This window comes from Sipha flava, unplaced genomic scaffold, assembly GCF_003268045.1.
Source record: "Sipha flava isolate LNK unplaced genomic scaffold, YSA_version1 69_pilon_pilon, whole genome shotgun sequence".
Lineage (NCBI taxonomy): Eukaryota > Metazoa > Arthropoda > Insecta > Hemiptera > Aphididae > Sipha > Sipha flava.
The window spans coordinates 1,085,408-1,110,848 of record NW_020273609.1 but is presented as its reverse complement, the minus strand read 5'-3'; the positions used below and the strand labels follow the sequence as shown (position 1 = coordinate 1,110,848).

Here is a 25,441-nt window from a genome sequence, read left to right as displayed (position 1 = left end):
AGCTTTTGGTTTTAAAACGAACAAATAAATAAAAGAAGGGTGAATAGTTAATGTACGTTGGTATTCCTTGTTTTATAATAATAAAACTATAGACTTAAATAGGATTGGTCCATTATTTATGAAATACCTAATGTAATTGATGTTAAATAAATATGTTGTGTAATTAGTTTCCAGATCAATGATATTATTAAAACTAATAGATAGTAAATCGTACTCGTTCCAATTTTTACTTAAAAGGGTTATAAAATATAATAGGTTCTATGAGAAAAAATCTTTTATAATATCGTTTAGTAATTTTTAAAACAAAAGTTTTATCCGAAATAATATTGTTATTTAATATTATATTGAGTATTTTTTGTATTAAAATAAAATAATACTATAAATGTTTTTTAATAATTATGAAATAAACTTATAATTTTTAAATGTATTTTTAAAATGATTTATCTTATATTCGACTTACCATCAAATACTCAATAAACGCTAATATTTCAGAATTAATTAGGTTAAATTAATGAATTTGTTTTCTGCAAAATGGTTCTGTATTGAATCTTGTATAATTTCTTTATTAATTTCATTGTGCATGGATCTAGCTATAATATTTAAGATTACGTGTATAGCTTTTTGATGGTTTCAATCTGTATGTATCTAATAATGGTAGGTTCTCCAATTTCATGTGATTTTCCTAATACATGGTGATATAGTGGCAAGATGAATTGTAGGTAGTATCGTGTTCCACACTTGAATGGTTGTTATTTGTCATTTATACTTTTCTGAGTATCTACCTGATATCAGAGAAATTTTTTTTTCTCATAATAATTGTGCGGGATGAAATTTTCAAGTACTAATTGTATTTTATTTTATTTTTTTGTGTCTTTATAAAGAAAACGAATCTCACTGAATATATTTTGTATTTATTACTATTCAAAGAAACGATGATTTAATATTATAAATGGATAAAATATGTGTAAATGTAGCAGCTATGAACTATTTACTTATTTATTTGTTTTTTTAAGAATATATAAAATAATATTTTTAGTTTTAATTTTTGATTGAATTTGTTTTTCCGTTGAGAGATTTTTTTTTTACTAAATAATTGTTTGATAATTTATCCAAGTGAAAAGAAACTCAGTGTGAAATATGATTAGAGTATGATAAAAAAATAAACGAATCATAAATAGATCTATAAATTGTGTACCTATGTTTACTATGTATTTAATAAAATAATAAATCTATATATTACGCATTTATAGTATTAAATTGTAATATTTATTTTTACTTATTGTCATTCGTGGTGTTATTTTCCCTGTGATAGAGGTTGAAGAACCGTTTTAAGTAATTATTTAGAATATTTAAATAATTTTAGCTTCATCATTAAATAATATACCGTGTGTTAAATTTTAAAGGTAACAGGAAATATTTCGAACGCAAGACCTTGAATTTAATTCTGGTTTTTTTTTTACAGGGTACAGGACTTATAAATATATATTTTTTTGATAAATAAACTTTTAGCAATAAATGGATGGGTACATATGGTGCAGTACAATGGCTCGCTAGATCACCTGATATAACACCGTTGGATTATTTTTATGGGGACATTTAAAAACAGTAGTTTATGAAAATCCACTTATTAATCTTGAGGATTTGAAAAATAAAATAATTATTGCATGTAATTAACTCACCGAAGATCAAATAATAGCAGCAACACAAATATAACTACTTAGACGAATGGAAGCATGTGTTGAAAATAATGACAATAATTTTGAACAGTTTATGGAATAATAAATTATTATTATTATTATTATCATCTTATGATATTTGTTTATAAATTCAGTGTTATAATAAATACACCTTGTAGTTTTAATAAAAATTAATTGTTATAATAATATCTGTAAATGCTTGATTAAGATACGTAGAGCGTTGAGATATGCGATAAATACGAATTACCTAATTTAAAACTTTTGACCGTCTTAAAAATGTCAATTTTGAACATATCAAAAAACTGTAAAGATCAAAGTTGCTCAAAAAAAATATAGCAAATCAAATCCAGTGTCTAAAATGGGGGTTCCTATTTAAGAAATTTTTATTTTATTGCGCATGCGCAGATAAAAAAAAGTTAAAAATTAGAATTTATAAAAAACATATGTATTTATAAGTCCTGTACCCTGTAAAAAAAAAATCAAAATTAAATTCAAGGTCTTGCGTTCGAAATATTTCCTGTTACCTTTTAAATTGAACACACGGTATTATTAAATAAAATAATAATTTTAATTATAAATATTGAAAATAAATTTTAAACAATTAAAATGTATATATATATATATTTTTTCTGTTCTAACTAATGGAAGGAAAAATTGGCTTTATAAAATTATTTGTGAACTTTATAAGTAGATTTCAATGCAAAATAATGAAATGTAGCACTTTGGGGGCAGAGTTAATTTTAAAATAAAATTATATTGTCACAAGTACTTATGTACTAAAATGTATAGCTTATAGTTTATATTGTTTAACTTAATTATGTTTTACCACGTTAACATGAAAATTATACCAACTGATTATTTAGTATCTATAATTTTTATATGAACGATACAAGTACTCGTATCATATTTTTGTGAACTCATATTAAAAATTTGAATAAAATCCAATTATAAAAGTGCTATTTCACGTATATTATATTTAATCTTTTCATTCCTAGGGTTGTAGAATAGTGATAGATTTAGGGTTTAGGTTTCAGAACTTCAGGTGGTAGATAACCTCTTTTGTGGTTAGAATTGGATTGAATTGTAAATGTACGGGTATTGAAAAACTCAGTTGTGTTATATTTTTGTGCATAAATAAGCATATTCTAAGTTAAATAATAGAAAAAAAAAATAGTAAAATTAGAGGTGCATTATAATGTTGACGAATATGATACAAAGGTCAATTGAATAACGAGTGTTATTAAATAACGGTCTATAGCAGCGGTCGCTGAACTTTTGGATCTTGCTGACCACTAAATCCATTTTCAAAATTTTACGGACCACTTACTAATATTTGTTAGATTCTGAACGGAGTGATGGAATCTATTGGTTTTGCAATGATGTGTGTTTTTTTATTTTTATTTTATTTTTGTGTATGTCATCACGTTTTGGGGTAGTAAAAATGCTTCGATTTTCTTAAACAGCAACTTTTCTGAAAGGAAAGTGAATCTACGATGGTATTTTGACAAGTAAAAATTAAATTTTTTCATTACTTTTTAAAAGTATCAAAAAAAAACATAAAAAAAATTACGAAAACACGGGGATTTTTACGCAAAACCACGTTTTGCCAAACTACATTTTTTTTAAAATGCTCTAACTCAAAAATGAAAAACCGCATACACTAGAAATTTTCACTATTTAAATTAGCGTTTTCTATACATGGTAACGTTTTCGATGTATTTTAAAATTTTTTGACTTATTTATAGACAGTTTAAATTCTTGATTTTTCTAAGTTTTTTTTTTTTTTGAAATACCGAGAAAAAAATTTGGCTGTAAGAAAATTCTTGATAACTTAATACAAGATTTATTATAAATTTTATTTATCAAAACTAAAAAAAATTAGAAATTGTTCGACGATTTAAGTCAAAATACCGATAATTTGCATGTTATTTTTTGGTTAAAAATTCATAAAATGTTTTTCTATTTATACTTAAGTTGTAAAATTTTAACACAAGGTTATCCATAAGTTATTCTTCTACTAACTTTTAAAAAAAATTACTGGATTTTAAGGAAAAATTTTTTTGACCATTTGAAATTTAAATTTTTACGAAATCGCATAAAATGACAATTTATCCTTAAACAGTTTTAAATATTTGTTATTATATTGTTTACATTTTTATTATATTTGTTATTATTATTTATATTCAAAAAGTGAAATTCGCAGAAACTCGAAACTTTTACTAGTTATTAAGTTTAACATTTTTAAGCAACTTATTGGCATTTGAAATATTTGATTTTTCCTAATAAAATAATAAGAGCCGTTTTGACTCATATTTTGTTAATTAAGTATAGTTATATAGGATATTTATACAGAAATTATGTCCAAATAGAAAATTTTTGGAAGACTGCTTTCTATATATAAGATTATAATATAATAATAATATATAATAATATTTTTTCTATATGTATCTAACAAATCATCTCCGTTCAGAATCGTTATTCTTATACAATGATACCTCTCATTGCATTCAAATTTAAAAAATTCATTGTAATGACCTATCCTATAAACAAGGTACACTCCACCTCCTACTGTACAGCAGAGCGAGGCCCATTAGCTTTTTAGTATTTAAAATTTATTTTATAAGTCTCATGTCCTTATTCAGAGATAATAGTTTTTTACACATTTACCGTTCCTTTGATAAGACTTGTACCAATTAAATATAAAAAAAATATATCTATAAAAAAATAAAAAAGGATTTTTTTTTATTTAAGATGAAGGTTTTAAGTTACTGTAATTATTACAAATTAATTTAAGCTTAGTATATAAAGGTGAGTAGGTATTATATATATAATCCTTAATGTGACATTTGTTCCTGTTTGTTTTGAAGACTTTCGTGCAATTTTGACTCCAATATAGTCACTACAAGACGTTGACTTTTACTCATTTTTAGTCGATATCGGTACCATGTCCAACAGATGAGAATGTTTTTTTAAATAAATACGTTGTTGAAAATTGAATTAAAATTTTCGTTGCTTTTTTACTCAACAATAAATCTTAATTTTCGACGAACAGCCAAAAATGAGATTTTGATAATTCCAGAAATTTTTAGTTTTGAGTGTTGCATCGGATGATAAATCGTTGAGGTTTTCTTTTTCGTTCATATTAAATTTTTTATTTTCATTGTTTGCTGTAAATTGATCTATTATTCGTATATTCATTTTTTTTTTTTTTTTTTTGGGAAATAACGACAAAAATATTCTGTGAGTGATTGTAAATTCTATTAAATAATAGCTACCACCAGCTGATTAACGTCCTTCTCTTTCATATATTTATCAACATTTGGAAATATTTGTAGATCCTTTTCAGACAAGCGCGTTTGCCTAAGTCATATATTTTTTTTTTTGAAAGTTGTATCCATTTTATCACGTACTGTGAATACGTCGTTAAATTGTTCTTACATGAATATGTTTAGTTCATTTAAAATTAATAAAATATCTACCAGATATGGAAGTTTAGCCACCCAATTATTATCCAATAAGAGTTCTTGAAATTTTACATTATTTTACTGTTGGAAAAATAATTTAACTTCTTCGTATAGAACAAACTGTCGGGTTAAAACTTTACTCCTCGAAAACCACCTTACCTCTGCATGAAGAAGAATATGTATATATTGGGAATCCATTTCTCCACAAAGTGATTTAAATAATCTTGAATTAATTGCTTTGTGAAAAATATTTACAATTTTAATAACATCGGATAATATTTCGTAAAGTTCTAGGGAAATTTTTATTGAGGAAAGTTGTTCAGGACGCAAAATGCAGTAGGTAGACAAAATATTTGGTAACCGACATTTTTCAATTTTTCAACAATGCTTAAAAGATGTCCAACCATGTTTACAGTACCATCTGTACATTACAATCGAAATTCGACTAAATATTTCAATAAAGGTAAAAGTTAATATGAAGATTAGATATTTTATAATATTTGCGGGAAATACTTACTTTACCAAGCTCGATAACGAAGCATGTAAGGTAATCTTATCCATTCGGCCACTCGGCAATAATATATAAATATATATGACCGGATGATTGGAGAAACTTCGAGAGTCACATGTTATATTAAATTGAGGTATTATTTATTTACCTATTATTTATTATTATTATTTATTAACTTATACTAGTTATGTGTTTCTATGAATTGAGAGTAAAAACGCTGATTATTATTATTTATTTATCTGATAAAAAAAAAATAGACGTTTTTACTAATATCTCAACTTAATTAAATATGCGAGTCATGACGTTTCTGCGATTCGTTTATATAAATGTATAGTTGGTGAATATAAGCTCTTATTACATTTTATACTTTTAACATGCAATAATGATGATGGAATTAATACGTGTTAATTTTATTTGCGGTTTACCAAACAAAACCTACACAGCAACATAATACAATACTTTGTCACATAGTGATTATACGACACGGGCTCGTTGTGTTATTAAAAAAGATTAATAAATAATATTACAAATATCGTTCAAATATTTCTGCGGACCACCTAAATTTGCGGTCCACGGACCACCAGTTGGCAGCCACTGGTCTATAGAAATATTGAGATAAAACATCGTAGAGTGTTATTTAATTTTTCATGTATACTCCTATAATATACGATAAAACGATAGAGGATGTGACGAAAACTGTCCTTTGAAATCGATGACATGTTGAATATGATTAGTCAAATTTTATTTTGATTAATGTTTTATAATTGTTAAATTATTTTTATTGCAATCCAACAGTTCTGAATTAAAAATAAATACAATTATTTATATTACGTTGTATTCTTGAAATTAACATTGTCATTGCCGAATACGCGAAATCGAGAGTTTCACGGATTCAGGATAACATATATTAACATTAGTCGTTGATGGTGAATAAAATAAAAAGTTAATAAGAAGTAATGATCGTGACACATGTTTTCTCTCGCGCTTCCGTGTATGATATGATCTCGATGATACGTTCGCAAGCACGATGAATGACTACGTTACGAAGTACAACTACTACTGTTGTTGTTTTTGCTGCTGTGAAAAAACTGAAGTTTTTCACCGCTGCTAATCGCTATTTCTTCGGCCGCGATCATCCCACACGTGCGCTACCGGCACCTGGAGCCGAGGTGGTGGCGAAGGTGGCGGCGGCGACGACGGGCACCACCTGGCGCGTGCGCGCGATTTGCGCTTTCAGAGCGCCCGGTGCCGGCACCCGTGACCGGCTGTCACCCCCCTCCCTTTCATCCCACCCATCGCGGAACGGGGCGCGTGGACGGCTGGCCGGTCTGAGCTGTAAGGTGGCAGCGGTGGCAGCGGCGGCGGCGACAAGCCCACACCCGCGGAGCGAGCCCGTGCGCGTGCGCTTGTGCGCGCGAGTAAGAGAGACTGAGAGAGAAGTCGCCGCGCGAGTGAGAGAGAACGAGAGAGAAGCCGCCGCGCGTGCCGAGACCGTCGTCGTTCCGACCGACCGGGCGAACAGAGCAGTGTGTGTGCGCGCGCGGCGGTGTGTGCCAGGCAGCTTCGTGCGTGCTTGTGTGCTAACGTGTGTGTGTGTGTGTGTGTGTGTGTATATATATGTGCGTTCTGTGCGTGTGCGCGTGTCCGCTCTGTGCGCTGGTTACTGCTGCTGCTGCTGCTGCTGCTGCTCGCTAGCTGGCTGGCTGCTGCTGCTGCTGCTGCTCGCTGGCTGCCTGCTACTCTCGCTGGCTGCTGCCGTTGTCTGCTGCTATCGCTGGTCGCTGCTGTCGGCCGGCCGTCGCGTCGTCTGACGCCCGTCTGCGTGTGTGTGCGTTCCTCGTGTCGTTTCCTGTCCGCATATCCCGAGGTGCACGATCGTCGTCCTGCCGGTTAAATATAGCGCCAATCGTCGTTTCTAGGCACGCCTTTGAAAACCTCGCTCCGGCTCGCCCCAAAGTCGTCGCATATCGCTGCAGTTCTCGGGTTTTTCGCGGACACGCGTTTACGATCCTTCCGTGCTCGTCTCACTCCTGACGCGGCGTTCGGCCACCCCGCGTTACGTGCCGCCCGGCCGCGATCCACGTGCGACGTTCTGTTACCGCTGCAGCTACTGTACGGGGTAGTGACCGCCCGAGCGGCGGTGGCGGTGGTGGCGGCGGCGGCAGTGGCGACGACGACGATTACAAATACGAGTTCGGCCATCGCGGTGACGGCTGTTTCGGCCTTTCCCTGTTCCTCCCCGACCGCGGCCGTCTTCTGTCACTCGTTGCACGCAGTGCCGTTGTGCTGCACCACCACCAACACCACCACCATTACCACTATTATTACAACCACCACCATCACTAACGCCATCACTACTTCGGACTGCAGCTCAATCCCGGTGTCGCCGAAGTGATGCAACAACAATGCGGTTTCTGCGCTGCGGTGTCCGACATGTTCCGGAGGATCATGTGCTTTAACGGCAGCAGGAGGGGTAGCGACCAGTCGTACTATCATGAGCTGGACAACGATGACCCACAAATCGCACTAGTGAGTGGATATTGCCCAACAGTCGGCTTTTAATTGGTTCCTTTTGCATTCGTTTATCGCGTTACCCTATGTATTGATGATGCTTGTTTTTGGTTGTACGCCTGCAGCCGGGGAAGTCCGTTCTGAACCGTCGACACGGGTCAACCGGTGTTTGTATAATTTAACGAATAAATGTTATAAGTAATGTAATGAATCCAAAGAACTTGAACTGAAAAATACTTAGCCGTGGCCGCTGTGTTCGTTCCGTAGACTCGTAATAATTACGAATGCAATGCCGAGACCACGTATTTTAATCTCAACAGTCATACGTTAGTACGGCGGCTTGAACGGAATCGAGAAAAAAAAAACAAAGATATTACCTTCGCCCGTTCGCCCGTACACAACGAGCTTAATTTCGTGCACATATGTGTTGTAAATATTTATGCTAAAATTTACAGCCCGAACGTGTCATTACTACTTGTTTTGTTCTCAACAATACCATGCCTTATTGCGGAACATACGCTGCGCGTAGGGGTTTTTTTTTTAAAAGTATATATTCGAGTTTATCGTTTTTATGTTTTACGCCGGTCAGTTGGTCACCGCACTACCGTGGCGAAATGCATTTTCGAAACTAGTTAACTAGGCGACACAAATGATGGTTTTTTTAAAGACTTTGCAAAATTATACGGAACGAACGTAAAATATATCGTACTTTTATACATCGGCTATTTTGAGAAAAAATGGTTTGTGGCCCAGTGAAATTCCTTAAAAAGTGTACAGCCTGTGGGTACATATTATAGTTTGTTGTCGCATGAAACACTTCCCTAAGGCGTTTAAGTTTACTGTTGTCGAGTAGTGTCATTCATATAATTTGGGGTACACATTTTCGGTGTCGAAAAGAATATGACTGTCGTCGTACGTTATTTTTATCGTTATCATTACTTATTGCTATTACCGAACCTTGTAAATTCAACTATATCTACTTCATCCTATTTACGTGTCGTATATGTATTTATTTAATATTTTTTCCCGTTTACGTTTTAACTGAAGTACGTACGTACGAAGAAAACAAAAAACCAAATTAAATTTATGAATTTATGTACATAAATATAGTACATAATAATTTCATATGCTCGGAGATGTTTATGTTGTTGCTGCATAATCCGCGCACCGTACGTATGTTTTTTACATTTTATCATCACTATACGGGACAACGACCTCAGATGGATTGTTATACTTCGTTTATCCGTCAAATTTTTTCTCGGTACTCAGAGAATTTCAATAAAACTTCAAATCACCGATGTATTTGATTATTGTTTTTTTCCCAGCAAAAGTTTTTATTATTTTCTTCATACGTTCAATTTTTTATTTAGTTCACACGTTTTATGGAGAATTCAAATAATTTTATATGTTTGGAATAACCAAGGGATGTCATTTGAATAGAATAGTAATAATATATTTTTATATTATAATAATAATTAATTTAATATGTGGAAAATGTGAAATGTATATATAATTGTATATTAAAAAGACGCTTAGAATGTTTGGAATCATGTTTTCTCAAAAAAATTTCAAAAACATTTTCTTAATCTAAATTTGGAATTTTATAACATAAAATTATATTATTTTACTGTTTTAACGATTTATAATTTATTAAATATATGCATACAATATTTACATAATATCACATGCACTGTTAAGTGTCATATTGGCTATTTATAGTTTTTCTTAATCGTTTTGCGTTATCGTATTACATACGACATGTGGTATCCTCTGTGTTAAAATCAAATATTCTAACTTTCTTGAAATTTATATGTAAGTGCTTTTATTGTGTATTTCTAATGACATTTCCTATTGTATTCTTTACATTATTAATGATATCGGATTGAAAATCATTGTCCGTCGCCGACGATTTCTTTCAAGCGTGTTCTCACGTTAAATGACTTAGGCATTTTGAAATATATTGGTTTAATGTACTTTTTCATTTTAAAGAGTAAATAAATTCAAACTTGAAAATATTATTTTTTTTATTATTATCGTAATAATCGCACAATTTTCGAATACTTTCAACTGTATATAATGACGCTTCGACTGATTTTCGTTTGAGGTTTTTAATCTTTAAGGCTTGTGTACACTATACATGTATATTTTGGATCGTGCCTAGACATTTTTTTTAGAGAGGGGGTTTCCATATTTTCACTACTACGTATTCCAAATGTATTTATTTTATCAGAAAATAATTTTGGTAATAATTAATTTTACAGTAATAGACAGATAGACAATGGATTATATAAAAAAACCCTGGCAAATGTTTATAACATTAAACTTAAATCGTATAAAAATATTTAGCAATACTTTTTTTCTTAATTCATTCACATTTTTTGGAGGGGGTTAACTCCCAAAACCCTCCCACTAGGCACGCCCCTGTTTATACATATTAATATATAGATGCATTGGTATATAATTTTAATAACGTGTCATCATTAATTGTTGCTGAAAGTAGGTATGGGTTAGAAAATTAATAGGGTAGTATACGTACTCGTGAACCTTTAGTTAACTCAATAAATGGGATGTAGACTGTAATTAGATACGTTTTCTAAGTTAAAGTTTCATCGTTAAGCTAATTATGCAACACACCATAACCTGATAAAAATATAAGCTATTATATATATTGTTATTTTTTCTCTAATCAAATTTGAGCTTGTGTTTGAAAACAAGTGATGAATATAAGCGCGTGCACCCACTTAATAAATGCTTACTCGGATTTCTTTCTTTCGCGAGAAGAGGAATCAGTCTGCGAGAGAGTACTCAAAACGGTGATTTTTATTTGTCGCATTTACCCTTATCTTTATATACTCTAGCTTGTATAGATGTAGTGTATAATCTTGTGCATTTAATTTTTCTGCAGAGGCACACTTTTAATGAAAAAACTGGAGATGCTGAAGCCCCTTTATCTTTTCCATTTACATTTACGTTTATGAACATCCACAATCTGTATAATTGAACAATTACAAATATTAATATTTAGTAAATATTTCAATTTTTTTAAATTGAAATTGTTGACTTTGACTTAATATTTTTATTTTTTTTTTTTTTCGTATAGTTATATCGTATTATCAATGTGGATACACAAATGTTTCATTATATGATGAGTTTAAGATTTTAATTGAAGAGAAGTATCTTTTAGTTTTACAATAATGTATTTTTTTTAAATTTTTTTATTTATTTATTTTTTCTGCAAACACTTTTTCGGATAAAAATACTGGTGCAAAACTAGTTTTAACTAGTAACTCTTTAGATTTAATATCGACATGTGGTGGTACTTTAGAAAGCTAATTTTTTAAAATCTCAACAGTTTACGAGAGGAAAAATTGCCGAAAATCGATTAAAAACTGTAAAAATACGCTGTAAACTAGACTTTCACTTTCCAAATTTCAGCCATAACTCCAAAAGTAATGTGACTAAGAACTTGAAATGTTAACCCTTCTTTGAATATTGGACAAAAATTTAAAAAAAAAGTGAAGATTTTTTGGTTTAAATAAAGAACTTTGAAAATACCTAATTTTTTATGTAATAACATTTTTATTTTTGGATGTTTATATTTGAAAACTTAATATCACCTTATTTGTATACTTAGTTAATAATGCTGAAAAAATTTCAAAAATCGTCGGTCAGGGTTTAATTTTATAAGTGTTTAAGTGAATTATTATATTATTTATACGGAATTTATTATTTTTTATGAATTTTTAATTTTAAACGTTTATTAAAAAAATTAGTCCATCCAATCCTTATGAAATTTTGGATACAGATTGAACAAAATGTCTTGAATATTTGGTTAAAAAAAAATTACTCTGTCGTCAAGCAAGAAATTTTGTAAACAGGTTAATAAAAAATAAAACCTACCGATGAGTAAACTAAAAATGGTAAATTATATAAACGGTATATTTTTATACTGAAACGTTGCTTAAAATTGTATTACTATAGAAATGAGTTATAATTTCTTAAAAACTCAACCATTATGCGTTTTGAAGACTGAAGGGACGAAGGCCACCATTATTTAAATTATAAATTTATAAATAATATAATAAAACTTCGATTTTATATAAATAATATGTAAACATAATAAGTTATGCGTCATCGCTAATGACTACTTAAATGTAAATTAACATGAACAAATTTGGGGGTGCTAAGCACACTTAAGTTCCTCGCTCCAATTGCGCCTATAATGTTCTATTGTATATAGTGGTGCATATCTGTGTTGGAACATTATTATTATAAACATAATAATTATAATATAATACAATAAAATATAATGACAATTATAAACACCCTATTTTTCAAATTACGTAAACTTCGTTATGTCCTAAATCGAATTTCATATTCGGATGGCAAACTTAAATTTATATTAATCTTCTGGTGTCGCCGTTTGACCAACCCCACTACTACGTGCATTATTAAATGGCACACATACAAACGCCTGTGATCTATGAATCTGAACATTTTTATTCGATAAATTATTTCTTTTTTCGCTGCGTCTCTTAACGACGTAGGTCGTTAGTTCTGGAGTTGTTCCGTTAACGATTTCACTTTCACGCAAACAACTCGGGCTGGTATCACAACAACCAGTCCGAACTTTTTACTGTTTGTTATAGTGTATTTTTTTTTTATGTATATATATAAGACCACTCCCAAAACATACCGGTTTATATGAATTCGCAATTTATGCCAATATATTTATATATTTACGTTTTTTTATTATTATTGTTATTAATTTAATATATGTGGGTTTGCGTGTGTACAACGTAAAAGTATTACGTCGATTGGAAAATAATTCTAGCGGGTGGATATCACACATTCACATTCAGTAGTCGTTGAACGCGCGCGTGTATCGTTCTCGCCTTTCGTCGATCGTTCTGTTGGATTGTATGTTATTATACTCGTTTCGGTTCCGTGAATCGAATGTTTTTTTTTTCGTTTTTCGATACAATATTATATTGATTTCCATTCTTCGGTTGGCGGTGATACATAGGCATAATCAGCATTTTTTATAAGGAAAAACTCTTTATTCCCGGTGTACATTGGTGACATATAATTATAACGATATGTTATTGTTCGGTTAGGTTAGATAATAAGTTTGAGTGCATGTATATGAAAATTATATGTAGAAAGTATGTATTGTATACATTATTTTATGTTGTATATAAATTATTATACATAGTATATATCTACACATAATTTGATGTGCAATCGTGTAACAAATTTTTTGGGCAATCGTGTTGCAGCCGTTATTATTATTAGCAGGGCTAGGATTTATATGCAACAGAATGTTTTGTTGCGACTTCTGATGATTGATTTTGTTAGTAATGTCCAGGAATCACCTCATGATGAAATAAATGGTAGTGTTTTTATTTTGCATGTTTTTGCATATTTTGGGTAAAATGCATATTATTGCATATTTCGATTATAAGAATGCGAAAAATTAATGTTTTATAGCAGTGGTTTTCAACCTGTGCGTCGCGGCTCCCAGAGGCGTCGCCAGTTATTATCAAGGGAGCCGCGTTCGCAATAAAAACTAAAAATAAAATTTTCGTTCACCAATACATATTACATGTTGCGTGTGTGAGACAGATTGGCTGTCGATAACCGTGTTTGCGATATCGAGAAATAGCATATTTCAATTACTATTTACAATTAGATAGGTTAATGATTTGCTTCTATTTTTATTTATTTTAAATGTTCGTATGGGAGCCATATATTTTATTTCGATATCAAAAGGAGCCGTGGACCCAAAAAGGTTGACAAACATTGTGTTATAGTATATTTCGTATTTAATTCTAGATCTGCTGATCAAAATATAAAACTTGGTTTTTTTTTGTCAAATATAAATTTTATTTTAAATTATTTTTTTTTTCTCAATTTTATTATATTATGATAAACAACCAATCACTGATGTATTTCAATAAATAAATATTTTTTTCGTAACAATATTTTTGTGTTTATCTTATAAAAATTTAAATGCATATTTTACAATTTTTTATTGCATACAAATTCTAGCCTTGGTTATTATTAACTCGGGTGACAAATATCACATTTTGATCGGTTCATATGATACAGCTACTCCTGTATTTTCATATTTATGCTTAGAAAATCTTGTTTTGAAAGTAAATTAATCCGTAGAAATATTTAGAACACCGAGTATTCAATAAGAGGTATTGGGTGTGCATTCGTGTCTCGTTCAATAAACGAGATGTATGCGCGCGTATTCGTTTTGAACGCCAGTCTAATGCAAATTAATTTGAGCATTGCATATAATATTATTTGATTGATTAAATTATCGTGATATAGATTTGTGAAGTCGGTACATAGGTAGATAAGCCAATTTATTATTAATCTATTTTAAATATTTTTTTACATCACGCTGAGTTTATTTATCATTTTAACCAAATCTTTTAACAGAAATTATCTGGGATTTTTATGATTCTTAAATGTTTGCTACTTTATCTGTTTACCCCGACTATGGTGTTAATGAGAATAAAAAAAAACTACGGTGTTATTATACTATATACTGTATGTTTATATATTATTTTGAGGGAGAAAAATTTAAATTAAAAATCTAGTACCTACACACGTATGAGTATATCTCCACAAATGTTCATAATACCATGTTAAAATCACAGTAGAAAATTAAATTTATTGTATAAATGCGTATAGTAAATAAATTACTTGAAAATCCAACTTTAGATTTATTGTTTTTTTTCTATCTTTATGCCATAAAAATTATACACTTATGATGGTTTCCCCCGCACATATTACATACTTAATACTGTAGCAGCTCTACCATTCTATAGACGAAAATGTATAAACGTCATATTTGGTAGGCCTTATGAAAAACGAACAACAACAATTATTTGATGCTAAATTTTAACTTAGAATAAATACTGTATAATCTCGCTCAATCTCCTATTCGCTAAGCGTTTCAAATAATCGTGAAATAGAAACAACTACTAATCCAATAATTAGATCAAAACAAATACTTAATAATAGTAAACTAGTTTTAAACTATCAAAATAAATATTAAAAAATCATAAGCTACCCACATTCAATCCCTCGTTCATCTCAATTTTAATATAGAAATAATTTTTATATTTTTACTATCGATATTACCCTACTATTAGTTAGTTGTTAATTATTTTCCTATGTTTTATTATTTTATATTACCTTGTAGATTTTTTTTTTAGCTTTGTATATAAAAATGGTGAGGTTATTATATAAAATTATGTATTTTTATTTATTTATTTATTTATTTATTTACGGATAGGAACCCAATTACATAAGTAAATAATTTAGTACATAGAGTTTAAATATAAGTAACAATACAGTTGGACAAAGAAATAACTGCATACATAAATTAATACAAATAGAATAATAAAAAAAAAAATAACAGATTTATGTCTATAAAAAAAATATTTTTTCTTACATAAATATTGAAGGATTCAACAGAATTAAATTTAGGATTAAAAAAATCAATTTGTTCATCATTAGCGATGGATATCATTCTATTAATAGGAGCAGATAATGCATAACTTGTTTTGTATTTGTTTAATAAATTATAATATTTGTTTGGTGTTATATCAATAAAGTTTTAGTTAAGTAGTGTGGATTTGTGTAAAAAAATATTTTATTGCCCTTTATGTAAATACTATGTATATATGTCTTAGAGGTTTGTACATTAAATCGTTTATATATTTTATGATATTTGCGCTTTATTGTCGAAAATTGAGTTATACTAAGAAATTTTCAGTTTATTTTCAGAATTTTTCAGATGAACTCGTTTTTTGCTGTAGTTTAATTAACTTCATAACGTTGTTGGGTGAAATAGTTATAAAATTATCTTATGAAAGTATGTTTCATATTAAATTACATCGAAGCACGCATAATATGTGGAGTATAATTATGTATAACATATGCACTAAATTTATATGAGTACAGTGTCTATAGGTAGTTAACTAATAAAGATTTTATTATTTTTTTTTTAAAAATACCTATGGTGGGATTAAAATTATATGGCATGATAAATTGATCTCAAAACATACTTAAACAACACGAAACTTGTATGGTTTGAAAGTCAACAGTCGTGTTGTATGAAATAAAATATAATTTGTTTCGAAACGAGAACTATAAGTAATAATTGTTTCAGAATTTTCAGTGTATAAAGTTGATCTGTAGTTACGTTCTTACTATATTAGATATCAGCTAACATATCAACTTCGCTTGATTTGTAGTGACATCCGGTAAATAAATATTTAATTAAAATTAAATGTTTACACTGTTTACATGTAATTAGATAATTCAATAACTATGTATTTTTCATTTTTTTTTTTGTACCTATGTAGTGTTTTTAAAAACGTTAAATCTCTAAAAGTAACCAAATATTTAATTTGTTTCAAGAGCAATTTTTCATCCTGTTCAACAATAATGCATACGGTCATTATTCGTTTCTGATAAGGAATGAATGGAATAAGTAATTAGAAATTTCTTTGTTTCTGGTGATTTATCGTCCACTGAATCAATTTAAGGGTTTTGTTTGTTGTTGATGCGACCACCTTCCGGCGCTTAAGTATTTGTCTTCCGTTCTAAAGATTTATACTTGATTTTATCGTGTATTGCTCGACCAAGTTGTTATTTTCTTGAAAAATAAAAAAATAAAAGGGAAAATCATTTCAATTACATTGCATTTTTCCCGCCACGTAATAAATTCTTTCATAACTTCCATTTATGTATATTGAACGTTTAAATAATAATAACATTGTATACTATATATATATATATATATATATAAGACGGGAAAATATTGCGAACGACGGATGAGAAAGTATCGAACGACTGATGTTGCTGTTACTGCTGTATAGTACCTATATATTTATATATATCCTAAACCATACATTGAAACATCATAAGAGGGTTGGTGTTGGATTTAGAAGTAGTGGTAACATAGCTTGAATCCTTGCATATATATAATGCATTATTTGATATATTTGTATTTGTAAAATACATATTGCACACGAATATGTATTATGTATAATATATAAGTAAACAAGTGAATGTATTTATTTTATATTTGCGTTTATACAAAGCATCGAACGACGGCGGTGCACCCTTTAAGTATCGGAAAAGTTTTACCCGATGTTGATGATGTTGATGATGGTGTATGTGTGTGTGTGTGTTTTTGGGTACGAGGTGAGTAGGAAAGGAACAAAACTGTCATAACGGGTCGCGCAGGTACCTGACAGGGTAATAGCGTATATCCCTCTTCTGTGCCACCACCTCTTCACTTTTACACTATAACGACGGCCGTCCCTATAAGGGCGTGGTGGACGCACGTCGACATAGCCCGGGAAAAAAGAGCTCACGGAATTTCTGTCAATTTCACGATGACGACAACGGTTGCGTTTGTCATTCGTGTGCCTCCTGATTTCCGTTCATACGGCAATATTGAAATTCGGACTTTACCCTCATTCTCTTTCTTCAACTTTAATCCTTTATTTTGAATATCCAACTGTCTTCAGTACTACTGCACGTACAAAGTAATTCTGCTCTGCCCGAGTAGATATAGTTTAATACTTGTGATGTAGCTGTTGTGCACATAATTTGTTTGTTTTTGTTGACGTACAGTAGAAGTACCTACCGAATAAGGGTATTAAATACACGTGATGTGTGTAGATTTTTGTCTCGACCATGTATTGTACAGCATTTAAAAGATCAATTTTCCCGATGTAGCTGCCCCGTGTTTTCACTGGTAAGTTAGTGGGTAGGTACCCTTGATAATTGCTCTTATAATATGCTTACGTTTTTAAACTGTATTTGTACATCCGCGATTAACGATTCGTGTTCTCTTTCACAATAATAAATGTACTCTGTATTTTACAATCTAAATTTTAACGAATAAACCATAACTTAAATATATAAATAATATATCATTGATGACACAATTCACAAGTATCTAATTAAAATTATTGTAGAAAACCGTCCACCTAAATTGTTAAATTAATATGGCATTGGTATTTTTTTTTACATAAAATTTATGATTTTACTTGTTGAGAAAAGAAGTTTCTGCACTCACAACGTTTTTTAACATAGAAAATTAAGAGCTAGGACTTTCTTATAGTATGGTAATCAAACATGAAACTGTCGAAGTAAATTAGTATTGATTCACAATAATTTTTATTTAATTATGATTTTATAAGTATTATAAGTATTCAATATTTTGAATGCGATACAAAAAATAACGTACATATATAATAGATACGTTTATCAAATAATATTTATAACTCAATGTTTAAAATGTGTGAATTATTATTTTTGAAATGTTGGGATTGATAAAATTTCAATTTATATTTAATTATTGATACCTACATAGACCATTTAGTTGATAATTTATTATTGTATTAAACTTATTTTAGTGAACAGACTGTGAACACCAAAGAAACTAAATAAGGTCTATCATGGTAAATAGTGTATATTATACATATAAGTATGGTAATAGTGTAGGTAATACTTACTAATTTTATTGTATTCGACCTATTGCTTTCGTTTTCAGTAATGTTAAATACTGTAAATGTTATACCTACTAATTGTTATCTAATTCATTTGAGTGGTTTTATTTTGAAGTTTCATCTTTTTACTTCAATTAATTATTCTAAAAGCATTTAGTTACACTTTTAATTTTATATATTTTTTTATCTTGAAAATTATTATAGTAATATGATTTTTATATTTCTTAAATTGGAATAATCTAATTGAAATCATATTTCTTGAAGAAGTGGTACATTTTTTCCCTTACTATTATAATAAGCATGATGGTCTTTATAGCGCGTGAGACATTGAGTTATATATTTAATTTTTTATGATAAAATAAATAAGGATCGAAAGATTTTTATTCTTGTTTGACGAGCGTCGAGCGAATTTAGTAATAATTCTAATATGTTTTTCCATTTGTCTTTGCCACTTTTTCGAATTCTGTATTATATTGACAGTTTTCATTATTATTGTCATTTATTAAGCCTTTACAATAATCGGAATTATTCCGATACTATTTTTTAATTTCTTGTTAAATTTCTTCTCTGTGTTTACGTTTTGTATATTATCCATTGTTACATTTTTAACGGTTTTATTTTTATTTTTATGTGTTTAATTTGAGTATTTATATTAATAAATATTGTTACCTAGCATAATTTAAATCGGCTATTATATAAATATACATGTTATTTATTGTGTATTTATGTTTTTATCAATTTTTTTTTTTCAAATCCGTAATTTAATAATTTATTTATTAATAATGAATATGGTTAAAGTGCAATTCTTGGTTTGATTTGAAAAATAAACTTAAACTGTATAGATTATTTATATTTAAAGCCTTCACAAACACTTTTTTATTTATTATCTACTTTGAAATTAACGATTACAAGTTCCAAAATCTTTAACTTTCTTCTAGGTATGTTTACGAATGTTGATGATGGTTTAACCTTGATTTATCATTATTCATCTTTTATTAGTACATATATTGTGTTTTTTCTTAAACAAAATATATTTTATTTAAATATGTTCATCTTTTTTTATTTTTAAAATAAAGTATAAATCCGTGGTGAAAATTGTATTGATTCTCTAGTAATTGTTTTTATTTCAACAGCATTTCATGATTGCATTTTTTGATACACTAATTGTATTATAGCTATTGGTTGATTGTGTGAAAAAAAATCGTTTTGTTCACTGAAAAAGATTTATGGACTTGTTAGATGTCTATTCCTGCGTACTAAGCTGAGAAAAAATGCGTTTCCCTTGTTTGTGGTTACATTGATTGTTATCAATCAACAAACCGTTATTACATTTGATTTATTAATTGTCCGTGAACAGATGTGTTTGATTGATGTGGCAAAACGATAGTTTTGTGAATATTTTTTTTTTTATCTTTTAAATTTAATAGGTTTTTAACTACATCGATGAAAACAATAAGAAAATGAAATTGATTCAAAGATATGAAATGCTTTAGCCTCTACATGATTTACCGAAATTTTCTTTAAGCTGTTTATTACAGTAAATTAAAAGTGATAATTTTGTTAAACAAAAAAATAAAACAATGAATGAAAAAATAATGTTTTGCGATGTGAATTGTGATTACTATGGCTGATATCTATCGTATTATGGTAAACCCACCAGGCGTACCTGTAGAATTTTCATTACAAATGAAATGTGGTGGGTATAATAGGGCTGACGTAAGGCTAAATGACGCCCGAGTCCAAAATGCCATTTTTCATACAATAATCCGTAATATTAATATACTTAGAAAAAAATATTGTTTGTGAACAGAAATACGGAAAAATTTTATACTCGTGTTATGCTCAACTTTTACATTATTTGTTATCGTCTAATTTTTTCGACGCGATCCTAATTGAACAATAACAAATATTTGTAAATTATAGCAACATATACGATAAAACGTTCTATTCTAAATCATAGTAAATATACTTAAAATATACTTATATTATTTTAATATACGGTTAAACTAAATAACCATAATTATTATCGATATTTCAATACAAAGTAATAGGTATTTTATATTTAAAAAAATAATAATATTACTGACATAATATGTCACATATTATGTGCAAAATTATAAAAAGCAATTTCGGCACCCCCCTGAAAATGACGCTCTAGGCCAGTGGACTTCAACCTTTTTCGACCTGCGACCCACTTTTCTTACCAAACATTTTTCGTGACCCATGTAAATTTCGATGGCCATGAAAGCCAAATAAAAAAGTTAACATTATTTAATGTATGCCATATTAGAAATGCTTTTATAACAAAATAAATCAAAATTGATATTTTTTAGGTATTTAGGAAGTATTTAATTTTTAATACAAGTAATGATACAAAAAAAAAAATACATGTAATATACCGAAAAATGTATATGTTTTGTATACAAAAGAAATGAGTGCTATATTTGTCCCGGACTGTTTTCACACGAAATACCTCCACCTCAGCTCAATTTAACACAATGCAGTTTATAAATATATGAAATGTAAATGCGATTTATAAATTAAGTCAACCTATCACTTCATTTGATTGTTTATTATTTTTTTCTTTTATTTGAAGATTGAGGCTTCAACAGCAAATATTATTAGCTATTAGATGTTACATATTTGATGTGTTAGGTGTTAGATTTAAAATTACAATATTACATATGAAATATTATATAGGTGAAGTTAGATGTAAATTAAAATTTATTAATATAATATTTGTGATACTTAATAATGTGACAATTTTCAGAGTTTGTTTTTCGCTAAGTACTTTTACTATGTTGGATGGCATGTTCAGGTCGGTGCGTATTGAGGTAAATTGTATTCACTCCTCCACTATGTGTTCAATAGTTAATGATTAGTGGTATATGTTGAATATTGGTTTGAGGATTTTTTCTAATTTAGTATGAGTGTTTGAGAAAAAAGAGTTCATTCTAATCTTCTACAAATTTAAAATAGTATAAAATAGTACGGTTTCGGTTCTATTCGAAAACATTTTTATGCAGTATCATATGACATAAATTATAGAATATATATAAATATGATTTTTTATAATTTTAAACAGAAAACTTATCGCGACCCAATCTTAAAGCTTACGCGACCCAAAATTGGGTTGCGACCCACCGGTTGAAGACCACTACTCTAGGCGACTCTAGGCTCTAAGGCGTTATCATCACGCCGGCCCTGGATTTTTATATATATATATATATATATATATTTTTAGTATTTAATCTGTAGATTGATCTACAATAAATGTTCTCTCCATGATTCTTTGTCTTGTGCTTTATCTGTGAGTTATTTGTACTAATCGACTCGTGCATCATTGTTTATTTGACTTACATAAAACTTTCTTGGCCTGCCCCTTCTGCGTTTCCCTTCCAGTGTGATGTTATGGAGCTCTTCTTTGTGTTTTAGCATATGATCTATAATATGCCATCGCCTTATGATCTTAAATTACTTAGCAACATGATAATCTTCATATAGAATATATTCTACATATTCTTTCCATCGATCACCTATTTTTTCTTCTTCAATTAGTATACTTCCATCTTTGTCTTTGATGTAAGCACATTTTTTTTTCCTCATTCCAAAATATGTATTTATTATTTTATAAGCTTTACCCAGCATTTCTTTATTCTTTATCATGGTCTCTATTTATTGACATCGTGATTCAAATTATATATATATATACTATTATAGAAAAAGATGAAGAGAAAGACTTTATTTCGTGCGCGTTTAGTTTGTTTAAGAGCCTTAATAACGAATTGTATAGATAAATCCCTTAAGATAAGCTCATCAGGCGTGTTGTTGTAAAGATGAAAATGGTTATGATGATATTTTATTAATGGCGAGATGATGGTAACTTGAATTTTTCGATTTAAAGAAACAAAAAATAACTTAAAAATATTATAAAGACATATTATCGTCACTTAGACATAACACTCTTGTATTTATATATTTTATAATTGCGTTTATTAACGTGACTCGGGAAAGAGAGGATGTTTTGGGGTTGTTGCCTAGTGGTTTGGATGAATGGTATGGTGGTAAACGGCGGGTTCGTTTAGGGTAATCAATATAAGGGGCGTATGTATTCCCATGACTATTATAAATCAATGTAAACGTAAATGATTTGAAAACGCGTATCGTTTCTGTAAATCATTAACCGAAATACCTTGATTTGAGTTAATATTAATAAATAATTAAAAAGTGATAGTAAACAATAACACCAATATAATACGTTAGAATGGTAATTTTTTTTTTATTTTGCAGAGTTTCGATTTCGTTATATTATCAACTGAACATCAGATTTAACTCAAATTAGGTTTACAGTGTTCATGAAATCTCCACATTTAACGAGCTTTTACTTAAACTATATTAACCTTATAAAGTTAGATTTTAACGTTTAATGTTTCTTGAAATTTTGAGCGGGTGGGTTATGAAATGCTTCTTAAAAACATTTGTTTTAAAGATTTTTTATTTTTTATTTTAAATTCAATAATCATCCGAAACAACGCTTATCTATGATTAATTTTGTCTATAAATAATTATTTTATTTTTGGAATATCGTTTAATTGTTCACTATAGCAGTGCGATTGATAAGTATTATGCTTCTTTTATTTTTATTTATATATATTTTATTATATCATATTCACAAAACGCTTTTTATCATAAAGTTCTTTTAAGTGTAATATTGAGCATTCGTTTTTTTCGAAAAATCGGTTTGAGAATATTTTGCGAATTTCTTTTTTTAACTGGCCACTCCACAACGCAATACTAATATAGTTGTACATGATAGCTACGTCGTTTAATAAAAATAAATTATAATATGTGTATATTTCTGGCGAATAAAAAATAATTACCTAACGTTTATTATATATTCTTACAGTTGAGGTTAACGTGTTTTATATTATTAAACTAACATTATTGTTATTATTTTAGCGTTTACGTTAAACATCGGTGAACCAAAGGTCAAAAATATTTTTGATAACGTAATGTGTTAATTGAAATACAAACTCGACATTATATTTTACTATTATATTTATGCTAATTCAACTCATTGCTTTTTCAATAATGGTTTTCATCTAAATACTAGAAGTTATATTTACTTTCGAATGTTCATTACCCAAGAAAAAATATAACATTAACTCGAATTTAGTTTAAATGTGCATAATAAATCTAACGTTATGCTGTTATACTTTTCAATGAAATAAAATGTTTGTCAAACAAGTTTGTTGACACTATAAGAACCATAATCTACATTAAGCCAACAGAACTTAGTGAAAATGCGATGTAAAAAATAAAAAAATAGTAGGGTAATTACATGATAACTTTACGGTATTTGCGAATTATACAATATCTTTAACGAGTACAATATATAATAAGGTGTATTAAGCGTTAAACATTTTTAAATATAACAAATAAATTTGTTTAAATAAGTGCCGTTTTACCGAATTCGACTTTTGTTCGTTATTTGGCTGTTTTTTTTTATTTGTTAACCGCAGCTTCTCATTTATATCAACATAAATGTTATCGGTAAACGTGTATCTATTTAAAAATCAAATTTTACAAATCGTTATATTTCCATCGAATGTTATTGTTTTCTTAATATTATTAAATCCATGAACGTTGGTTGGTTATTTGATTGCATACTTTTCAACAAAATATACATCTGACGTTTTTCGTGCGTTACTGACATTATAATATATTCGGTGTCGATTATAGTTTTGTTTATAAATAAACATACATACTGTTTTACATGATTATTATTTATAATACAATCAGAATAAAACTTTTACAAAGCCGTCCAAAAATACGAACGTTCACGCATATTTAACGATCACGTAAAAATTTATTTTTACAAATACATGCGTGTTATTGAATATTATATGATTTTATTTCCTACACGAGTTTTCTTCGTTAATGTGTCAACATTATGATCCTTGTGTATCGGCCATAGTGTATACGTCTTATTTTAAATGCGGAGTGCGTTGAAATCACAAGCGACAAAAATCGAATGGTATATTTATATGCGCATGGCTGTTGCTAATAACTATTTTCATTTCACTTCCGCATTTTGATACGCAAAAACAATAATAACACTTTTAATTTAAAATGGCTTCATTTTTACGTAAGCACGTGAGACCCTCTCCTGGCATAGCTTGATAGACGTTGTAATAACATAACTGAATATCATCTGGAGCCTATATTATATATGTTCCGTTTAACGGATGGGTGTCACGCACCCACTATAGGTTTATATGCATAATAATAATTTAGTTGCGGCGGCATGCTGAAAACAATTTTCGGTTGTTTCGGAGGCCAGACGAAGAATCCATAGAAATCCATCGAAACACGTGAACGATTCGATCCAACGATGGTGACAAAGGGATGCTTTTTTTTATTTCTAATGCGATATTGTAGAATAACGGTACTTGTATCAGACGGTAGTACCGTATATTCTGTGATTTATTTATAAAATGATTTGGAGTATATGCCAAAAAAAAAGTAATACCCGTGAAATTAGATTGGCAAAGCTTCTAAAATTGGTTTTGAGTATTTAAATATTAGTTTTAAATTAAAAGTTTAATTGTATTTTATTAGTATTTGATGGTCATTATCATAGATATGATCAACCGTCGTTGTCAATTAATTTGTATGTATGATATAACGGTTTAATAGGGATCGGAA

The 25,441-nt window shown here is 29.3% G+C and overlaps 1 protein-coding gene across 5 annotated transcripts in view; it reads left to right on the top strand.

Moving 5' to 3' along the window:
- The window catches only part of LOC112692040 (high affinity cAMP-specific 3',5'-cyclic phosphodiesterase 7A-like), a 139,375-nt gene that overhangs the window by 34,999 nt on the left and 78,935 nt on the right, over positions 1-25,441 (top strand). Inside the window, exon 1 of one of the 5 annotated variants that reach the window (XM_025566545.1) lies at positions 7,381-8,201. The exons of the other annotated variants lie outside the window; for them this stretch is intronic. Within the exon in view, the coding sequence (XP_025422330.1) occupies positions 8,067-8,201 (135 nt within the window). The 5' untranslated portion in view covers positions 7,381-8,066. Of the gene's footprint in view, positions 1-7,380; positions 8,202-25,441 lie in introns of those variants that run through there. 5 annotated transcript variants of the gene reach the window in all.